General features: G+C 39.2%; 1 protein-coding gene across 1 annotated transcript; it reads left to right on the top strand.

Moving 5' to 3' along the window:
• The first annotated feature begins 376 nt into the window (after positions 1–376).
• dnajc16 (DnaJ (Hsp40) homolog, subfamily C, member 16) lies at positions 377–9,824 on the top strand. Its single transcript, XM_063014854.1, has 15 exons — positions 377–613; positions 1,468–1,649; positions 2,163–2,229; positions 2,322–2,640; positions 2,955–3,139; positions 3,288–3,392; positions 3,552–3,710; positions 4,002–4,132; positions 4,220–4,397; positions 4,794–4,976; positions 5,241–5,317; positions 5,440–5,520; positions 5,629–5,718; positions 6,133–6,303; positions 6,808–9,824. Exons 2-15 carry the CDS (start codon positions 1,477–1,479, stop codon positions 7,247–7,249), a joined length of 2,361 nt encoding a protein of 786 aa, XP_062870924.1. The 5' UTR covers positions 377–613; positions 1,468–1,476; the 3' UTR covers positions 7,250–9,824.
• Positions 9,825–10,495: the final 671 nt, after the last annotated feature.

Here is a 10,495-nt window from a genome sequence, read left to right on the forward strand (position 1 = left end):
GCGACCCTGACCAGGTTGGAGTGGTGGTAAAAACACAGACAACGAAAGAATGAAGGAATGAATGTTTAATGAATATTCATAAAGTGTATTTATTACTACGCATCATGTGCTTTTATTTTGAAAAGCTACTATCCTCACACACGGGTTGCGTCACACACAGGTTGCGTCCTACACTACCATACTACGAAGTATATGAAACTAGTATGCTAACGGAAGAGGTACTTTAAGGCGGTGTTCTATTAATGCATACTACTGAGTAGGCAAGTATGTGTTTCGGCCCCAGCCTGTAGTTTACTCAGCATCTTTAACGGTGACGGTTTGAGGATGCGGTTTGAGCGATAAAACCTCTCTTTCAGTGTCCAAGCGGGTTTGACAAGCTGTTTAAAATTAATATTTAAACCAGGTTTATCTTGCAGATGCGTTTTAATTAAGCTAATTAGCTCTTTAGTTCTCTGTGCCTTATTAACGTTATTTATAGCGTTGAGTCAGATAGCCGCCTAGCCGCTAGTAGCCTCATAGTAACTAGCGTAAGGTCACATTCAGTATTCTGTATTTGTGACTGATTCAGCACACCTACCGCAAGCACACGCAAATGTCACGACGTAACAGCTAGGTAAGCGGTCTTTATTACTGGGTTAATTTGTTTGTTTTTGACAGGTCGGTGTATAAACTGAAGCTAGTATTCACTGCCTGCCCGCCTGTATGGAACACTGTTAGTGTTAACAGTAATCCGCACAGGTCGTTTATCTTTGTTTCAAAGTCTAAATGTTACAAAATCACGTTTCAGTGTTAGAAAACACACACACACACACACACACACACACTGTTGTAATATTTATTTGCTTTAATTACCTCCAGGTTGGTCTTTTTTGACGCCTTTTTACTCAGTGTTTTACAAATAATGCATTAGTCAATAACAAACATTCACAAAATAAATGATATTTAATACAATAAAACCATACTAACCATTTATCCTTAACATGTACAACATAATATAAAGAAAAGAAGGCAGAAAAGGTGAAAACTTGATGTCCAGAACTAAACACACACAATAATATATATATATATATATATATATATATATATATATATATATATATATTACAGCTTGTAAAGCACAATACTGTTAAAGAGAATAATGTTAAAGTAATGTTAATAATAATGTTAAAGAGAATTACTTTTGAACTAAGCCTATCAAAAGTACAGAACACCAGTGTAGGTGCAATATGGTCGTTCTCAGTACCAGCTTTTATATATGCCTAAGATCTGCATTCATTTTTCATTCTAAAAAGTGATTGTTTGAAATCTGAATTCATTAAAACGTCAGCTTATTTATTTTCATTATCATGTTTTTACCACCGCTTTCTTCTGCTCAGGGTTGGGTTGGGTGCAGCTTCCCCAGAATCACTGGAAAGCCGTTACTGTTAGTGTTAACCATGAGTAATTTGTCTCTGTTCTATCCTGCAGCCTGGATTCATGGCTAACCCAAAGATGCTGTGGATGACCCTTCACCTTGTTCTGGTCCTCTGCACTGTCCAGGCTGGAGCTGATGAAAATGCAGAGTTTGACCCCTACAAGATCCTTGGAGTCACCACAAGTGCAAGCCAGACAGAAATCAAGAAAGTGTACAAACGACTCGCCAAAGAATGGTAACACTGGTTTGCCATCTTTTCACCTTAAGTTCATTGTGTACATATTTCTTCTCTTTTATAGATGGAATTTTTGTTTAACTGACCACTTAATTAAACAGCAAACGTAAGCAGCCCCGCATGTGTTAATGAAGGGTATCCATTTAAATCTAGCAGTGGTAAAGTACGCTATCCCACTATTGCTGAGATCCGGGAATCCAGGGTTCAAACCACTAACGTTAGAACTATGTCATTACCAGAGAAGTCTGGTGTGCTGACCAGATCTGCAGTGGTAACCCCTTAATGTAAGAGCAGCTGAAGGAAAAAAAAATTTATGTATGTATATCAGGGTGACCCACTTTTCATATATCCTTACTTATTTTTACACAGTTTATAGGAAAACATGCAATACTTCTAATACATAAAGAAGCTTTATAATTTGGTTGTAGAAATTATTAATATTAATTAAAGCAAATTTTTTAAACCAAGGGACCTGTTTTAGAGGACTCATCTATCTTCTATCTTCCTTCTCAGGCATCCAGACAAAAACAAGAATCCAGAGGCGGAGGACATGTTCATTAAAATAAGCAAGTCGTATGAGGTAATACAGTGTATTCTCAGGTGTTTTATTTAATAAATATTTAAATAAGCTGAGAAGGTACTAACGTCTGCATATCTGTCATCACTGGCCAGATTTTATCCCATGAAGAGAAGAGATCCAATTATGATCGCTACCGACAGACTGACTCAAATCCCTACAGTCCGCACGGCTTCCGTCACTTTCACGACAACTTCTACTTCGATGAGTCTTTCTTCAACTTCCCATTCAGCAGTCATGGTCGCAGCGCTGCTGACAGCAAGTATACCTTGCACTTCAACCAGTATGTGAAAGAAGTCGTGCCTGACACTTTCAAAAGACCTTACATTATCAAGATCACCTCAGACTGGTGCTTCAGCTGCGTCCATATGGATCCTGTGTGGAAGGAGGCCGTGCAGGAGCTGGAACCACTCGGTAAGCACTGAGCACAGTAGAGTAATAAACTAAAAGAGCTTTTACAAGGTTGCTTTTACTATCAAACTGTTAAAAGAAACAGTTAATCAATCAGTAGAAGTGATGGAAGATTATTAAAAATTGTATTTTAAAAGTTGGCTTATTTTTTATTTTCATGTTTTATTACTGGTCAGGGTCGAGTGAGTCCAGCTACCCTGGAATCACTGGGCATAGCGCAGTGACGCACCCCACACAGGATGCCAGTCCATCACTGGGATAAATTACACAAATAAAAGAGTGTTTTTTATGATCATTTTTGTCTCCTCTGTTTGTAGGGGTAGGAATAGGGGTGGTGGATGTCGGCTATGAAAGACGATTGGCTAACCATTTAGGCGCTCATCGCACTCCATCTATACTTGGTGTCATCAATGGAAAAGTGACTTTTTTTAATTATGCACTGGCCAAGGAGCACATCGTGCAGTTTGTGGAGGAACTACTTCCACAGAGACTGGTGGAAAAGGTGAGCACATTGTAGTTACATACTAGTGGATGTTTTTTTCTTTAGTCACTAAAGGGTTTCAGACAATTTTAGGTCTAATTATCTGTATAAAGCTGCTTGTGTTGGTGACACACTGATGAGGGCATTATTATTGTATTTACTTTTTCAGGTCACCGATCGTAATGACCGTGACTTCCTGAACAGCTGGCATGACCTTAACAAGCCCCACATTCTGCTTTTTGACCAAATGCCTACAGTTCCTTTTTTATTTAAGGTAAATATGATTTCTGAGACTTTTGTACGTCAGCTGTTTTCTGTGTGACAGAGATTGAACAAAAGTCCCTTTTTCATCTTCTCGTTGTTCAGTATGTAAGTCGATCACCCGTCCCTGTATGCAAATCATTAATGTATCAATGTGCACTGTTTTACACAGTTGACTGCCTTTGCCTATAAGGACTATGTGCAGTTTGGTTATGTGGACCAGGGCCTTTCTGAGACTGCCAACTTGCTCAAGCAGTACAACATCAACACCTATGCTCCCACCATGCTCGCCTTTAAGGAGAACACAGATAAGCCAGCTGACTTCATACAGGTACGATGCATTGGATATTTCCCAAAAGTGTAGCTGAACAATGAAGTGATGTTTTACTAAATTCGAATCCTGGATCACAGTGGATGTGGGCTAACATAATTTACCACTGTGCCACATGAATGCCCACATTTGTTATAAGCATATTTTCATTTCCTTCAAAACAACATTTAGTTAAAGAGGGTTTTCATCAAGCTCAAAGTCATATACAATTGTAAATAAAACAGTCTGTTATTGTTTTATGTCTTTAATTAATAAACATGGGATTTAAGAAGTTGTCCATATTTCTTACAGGCTAAAGGGATGAGAAAGCCAATCATTGACGAATTCATCTCCAACAACAAATTCTTACTTGCTCCTCGTCTGGTGAACCAGAAGCTCTTTGATGAGCTCTGCCCTATCAAACAGTTCCACCGGCGAAGAAAGTAAGCAGAAAGTACCTTACCCAAAGCTATCACTCTGCCCTGTGCAGCAATGCATTTTCAAATCTTATTTTCTGTTTTACTTTACAGATACTGTGTTCTGCTCATCACTGGCGAGGAGGAAGCCTTTGTACCAGGAAACAAAGCATTCCTGACTCTGGCTTCTGCCAACACTGAAGATGTTCTGCGCTTTGCTTATGTGTACCAGCGTCTGCAGCAGCCTCTGTGTGCTGTGCTTCTGAAGAACAGAGACAGCACTCCACCACAGGTAACCATATGTCCTGAACCATGTGTTGTGTGTTCTGAGATGTCTTATGTTGGCAAAGCTTGGTTAGAGTGGATAGTCATGTTATCATAGCTTTCCTGTCAGCTTGAACCTATCTAGAGATGCTGACTGTGATTACAGGAAAACCGGACACACTGTGACCCGGGCCAGGATAAAGTGGCGGTAAAACATTTTTAATTAATGAATTATCTTTAGGTGCCTGAAAGCCTTTGGGTAAGCTGGGTGAGTTGCAAAAGGTTGGAAAACCCTGATCTAAAAATGTCTCGTTTACCTGGGGTTACTACATAATTTTAGATGAATTGTAGTTTTAATGTTCTACTGTTATTCTAAAAGTCAAAACGGTACTAAAAATAAAACACTACATGTGTGTTTGTGCAGGTGGTGATCCTAGAGCGGCGTAACGGAGCCGGTAAGGTGCTCTACAAGCCTGTGCTGGGTGGTTGGAATGGCAGTGAAGAGGACAAACACAGACTGCTGGAGGATCTGCAGCGGCTGCAGAAAGATCCCTCCATCCTTACCCATGATGCCACCTTGCCAGAGCTCAACAACGAGTTCGCTTCAGTCAGTGTCTCGGCCTTTTCTTTTTATAACGAAACCATGTTAAATGAGAAATTAGTCTTGGCCTGTTTTACGTTCCCCGAGGGCTTGTGAAGACTACACAGCCATTAGCTCACAGTAACTGGATTAGTTCTGCTTTTTTAAGAAACAGCTGTAATGTAATGTTTTTGCTTCACTGAAAGGATGATATTCATGTTTAAAAGATAAATAGTGAATACATTAGATCATAAAAGAATTGGAAACATATTTTTTGTGCTTGTTTTCTAGATGTTTCTAATCAGATGGATTTCTACAGCATATGACTACCTATCTGAAATCATTGATGATCTTTTTCACAATAATTGGTAAGTAACAAATATAAATCTTTCATTTTTATTTTTGTCAACCGCTGTATCCTGATCAGGGTCATGGCAGGCCCAGTTACACCAGGAAACACTGTTATTTCTACATAATGTTCTTCTTGCAGGCGGGAAATGATGCCTCTGCTTTCTCTGATTTTTTCTGCACTGTTCATCCTGTTTGGCACAGTGGTTATTCAGGCTTTCAGGTGGGATTTTTTTACAGTTCTGTACTCTTTTTGAAACAGCTATTTATTCATGATTATTATTTTTTTGTTTATGTATTTTATTTATTTTTTACATGTTTATGGTTTCAGTGATTCTGGTGATGAGAAACTATCCAAATCAAAGGCAAAAGAAACAGCGAAGATGGCAAACGGATCACCGAGCACAACCACCACCTCCAGGTGCTTCAGTTGTTAATGTCATTTTAAAATAATAGTTTAACTAACTAAAGAAAATTACATTTTGTTTTATTTTTCTTTAAATCCTCAGAGACTATAAAAATGTCAGTTGTGTTTACTCCTGTTTCTGAAAGTGACATAAGTCATCTGAACAACTTTATTGTCTTGCACTTGACCTATCATATATATAAATTAAATATTTTTCTTAGCAATTAGGTATTTAAAAAGTGAAAAATGTTTCTATATAATTAGAAAGTAGTTCATTTGAATGCTGTATTTAAGACTGCACATAATTTTGGACTAAATACAAACACTCTAAATACTTTACACAGGCAACAAACTGTTAGAGTGAAAATAGCACAGGATGCCCAGAGGCTTGTAACTGATGCTTTTGTGGTCTTTGTTGTTTCTGAGCAGCCGTCCACCAAAAAAGAACTTTGTGGAGGTGACCGAGTTGACAGACATCACTTACACCAGTAATTTGGTGAAGCTGAGACCTGGACACATCAACGTGGTGCTGGTGCTTACAGATGGCACCAAAAACATCCTGCTCAGCAAGTTTGCCAAGGAGGTGTACTCCTTCACTGGGTCAGTTTTTACTCATTGTCTTCTATTATTCATTGAACATTATGTACAAAATTGGTGAACCAAGACACACTCACCCATTCACTTAACCTGTATTAGGGGCAGTTAAGAGTAGCCAGTTCACCTTTTCTGTGTTTTTGGGAGGTGGAAGGATCCTGGAGCACCCATAGGAAAGCAATGTGGACATAGGAAGAACATGGGAGATTAAAGGCCAGAATTAAACCCAAATCCTCATAACCCATGATGCTGTGTGACACCCACTTTGTCCTCAGTTTATATTTTTAGTGTAAGATTAAGCTTTTACCTTTTTACAAGTCAATGCAGCTCAAAATCGTCAAGTCCTGATTGTGAATCTGCTTGCACAAACCCCAGTCTGATCAAGCTAGAGCTAGATCTTTACAAGTCCCCTCTGACACGTGTCCAGGCTGCTGTCACAGACACACTTTTTGTTTTTAATACATCTTGAGGATTTTTTTCCCCTAACAATGCTTTTTCTCATGCTTCCAGGAGCCAGACGCTGCACTTCTCCTTCCTGAATGTGGACAAGCACAGTGAGTGGATGGCCACTCTGCTGGAATATGCCCAGGATGCCATGCAGTTAGAGGCGGACGAGGAAGAGGAGGGCAGCAACCGCAAAACGGACTACACAGGCTACGTGCTGGCTTTAAACGGTCACAAAAAGTACCTGTGTTTGTTTAAGCCAGTCTACACAGGTGAGGTTGCCTATGGGAAGACCGAGGAGGAGCCGGAGCGATCCAGGTCCAGGTCGAGCTCCAGAGAAGATCACCAGCACAGAAAAGGAGGGGCACGTTCACGCTCCACCACCCTCCACATCCACCACAAACTGGACCGACTTGGCTTGTGGATGGAGCGGCTGATGGAGGGCACTCTGCCTCGCTACTACATCCCGGCCTGGCCCGGCCTAGACAAGATCACAGTCAGTAAGTAGAGCTAGGAGGCTCGCTGCTAAAACACTGGGTGATATAAACTGGATGGATCGGCAATGCTGAGCTTTAAGACTACTAAGCAGGGTAGAGTTTGTTCTTTGGTGACCCCCCATTGCAGACACTCCCTGCAGACTTTGAGTGGCACTGCAGGCTGATTTTGGGACCTCACACAGTTATAGCGTGCTTAATTTGACACCAATGCTGTAAACGACTGAAGCAAATTGTAGCATCATCCATCCACGATGCTGCACTGACTTCCTGACTTCAGGTCTTTTGAAGGTACAATAAGTATGATGGGCTATTAAAACCAGAAGGGAGACATGGGTAGGAGGGATAGGACCAATATATATTACAGTCTTAAAAGATACTGTCAGAGTAGTCATGGGAAATTTGTTGTCATTAATAAGCTCAACATAAGAAACCTGAACTAAAGAAAATTTAGTCTTGAGTAATAAAAAGTAATGTCAATACACACATGAATGAGCAAAAGCAAAAAATATTGGATAACAATTGTGTTGGGAGATATTAAATGTTGGGCTGATGGTAGATACTTGTAGATACAAGGGGTAAGCCATGAACCGCCAACAGGTAGTTGGACTCATGGATGCCAGATGACTCATTAATGCCTGCTGGTCATGGCCTGGTACCAGATAGCACAGAACTCCCTCTGATGTTTTGTGAAGTCCATGTCTCGGTGAATCAGAGCTGTTTTGACAGTATGTAAGATGGGTGGTTCAAATGTTTTGGCTCATCGTGTATATGATCTGTATCGAACTGAAGCATGATTCTATTTATTATTTACTTTTTATGGTCACATTAAGGTTTAGTAGTTAATTATTTACAAATAAAATGAGACCTTAAATATTAATTATAAAAAAAAAAGTATATTCCTGTCTTGTGCCTACTGTTTCCCAGTGGAACTGGCCTTGCTATGACCCTGACCAGGCTAAAGCGACACTGATAGTAGCTGACCCATTTGCCATGTAAATCTCTTAAATTAATACATTAGTCAAAAGTCTGTATTATGTTCTTGCTGCAACAGCCTTGGACTCTAACCAGAATGAACTAGCTCACCTAAAAGAGCTGGCACAAAAAAAAAAGAGACTTGTTTGCAAAGTAAACATTACTATGAACTACACGTTATGACATTGCTTCTGTGCTGTTTGGATTTTCAGCCCACCGATTACAAAACTGTTTGTTTAAAAGCACGAATAACAAAAAATGGTTACAGGTCTGTTCTTAACTGTGCCACAACTTGGTATAATATTGATATTGTGTAAACCAGCCTAAGCTAGGAATTAGGACTTGGGTAACACAAAGATGACTGGATGATCTGATTGGCTATAGTTTTAGATTAGAGAGGGTTGTTTTTCCCCTTTGTAACTTAATTTAGCAAGTTCTTCTTGTTGCACCACCCCTGCTTTAACTGAGAAGAGCCATAAACTATCAAGCACTCCCTCAGACATGCATGCAGTCTTTATTGTTTGTTTTCAAATTTTTTTTCATTACCTTAGTAGCAGAAGCTCACAGAGAGCAGTTCATTCAGAGAGTCATGCTATACCTTCTTGCAAGGGTAAGACAGACACCAGAGATCATAGTTACAGCTGCAATAAGGAAACCCCATATCCTCAACCCCCCACTGAAAGAGACCCAGCCAGGCTGCCCGATAGCACTTCCAAGATCTCTGTGCTGGTGGGTTGGCATTAGACCGCTTTTTAGGTCCAGTATGTGGATCTGAAAATGGTCTTTAATACTTGCACAACATATCTCATGATCTTTCACCCCAAAGGACGTGAGGTATGTAGCATTTAATCACAAAACTGTGATCCTGTGCTACTTCACATAAGTTCGTTACCACAATTCCTTTAGTAATTTAGAAACAACATTCTGTGTTTTATGGTGCCCTGATTGTACTCCATATTTGATCTGTCAGCAAAAGCATTAACTTTTATTGTTACATTGACATCCTGTTGTGATATCCAGCTTAATGCAGCCGTGATTACTTAACGTACCTTTAAGTCAGGACGTCAGTGGACGTAACTCATTTCAGTGTAACCTGAACCCAAATCCTACATGCACCTCACACATGCAGGAACAGCAAACCTGTAAATGTAGCATGAACTGAAACACTGTACACCTGAAGACTCTCCTACAACTTCAGTTTAATCACTAAACCATAATAATAGGTCCTTAGTATTTAGAACATTTTTAATAAGTGTAATACGTGTAAATATAAATGTCATGTCCTGAATACACAGAGTGAGAAGACAAGCGTCTTGCCTGTGCAATAATGCTGCCTTGCCTTGAGTTTCCTTTTTTAAAACACTTATTAAACATTTAAAATCCAATTAGACATTTTTGCACGAAATCTGATTTATAACTGTACTAATTCTAGCATCACTGGCTTGAAAATCAATTGATATTTCTTTGTGTGTTTACTAGACTACTTGAATAATGCAAACTTTTATTTATTGTCCAGAAAGTTTGGACAGTATGTGAAATGCTAATAAAAATAGTAAAAAGTGATGTGTACATTTATTTTTCACTATATAAAAATATGATCTTTTACTTTGAAAACTGTAGTGTTTTTCTGAAAATACACTATATGGTCATAAGTATGTTGTAAACCATACCGCTGAGCCCCGAGTTTAAACAGGCCAGGCGTCCTCACACACTGTGTCTGAGGGGGGTAAGGTCTAATGGGCTTATTGCTGCTGCAATTCTTTATGCTGACTTTAATATTTAGTTGTACTAAGATTGGATACATAACCATACTATAATACTGCAATATTGGTCCAAACATCTGTCTATCCAACACTTTATCAGAATGTTACTTATATTCATCAAATAAACACAAGTTACATGTGAATAAGATGCCATGTTTTAGATTGATCCATGTGAAGCCGGTAACTCGCCATGACGTGTTCAGGCTGTTCACATATTTGTGTTTGTAGCCTGTTTTATTTATTTCGTTTGCTAATATTCGCATCGAGCATTTCTAAAATCTCTTTAAAATTAAAGTTTATAAACATAACATATATACAAGAGTGTCCCATTTTATCCCCTACAGTCTTATTCAAGTTTCCCCAAGCATATAACAGCTTGGTTAGTGTCACTGTGAATGCCAGTAGAGACACAAATTCCACCTTTTCCACAGAGAACAGGGATAGTTAGGCTCTCTAAGACTCTCAGTAATAAGGGGCTTTGGCATTGTTAAGATTTGAACTTATAATTACCTGGATGGCAGA

This window comes from Trichomycterus rosablanca, chromosome 19 (genome assembly GCF_030014385.1).
Source record: "Trichomycterus rosablanca isolate fTriRos1 chromosome 19, fTriRos1.hap1, whole genome shotgun sequence".
Lineage (NCBI taxonomy): Eukaryota > Metazoa > Chordata > Actinopteri > Siluriformes > Trichomycteridae > Trichomycterus > Trichomycterus rosablanca.

Coding starts and splice junctions, on each gene's coding strand:
- dnajc16 (XM_063014854.1), top strand. CDS start 1,477: ATGGCTAACCCAAAGATGCTGTGGATGACCCTTCACCTTGTTCTGGTC. Junction 3,140..3,287: donor CACAGAGACTGGTGGAAAAG/GTGAGCACATTG, acceptor TTACTTTTTCAG/GTCACCGATCGTAATGACCG. Junction 3,393..3,551: donor CAGTTCCTTTTTTATTTAAG/GTAAATATGATT, acceptor TGTTTTACACAG/TTGACTGCCTTTGCCTATAA.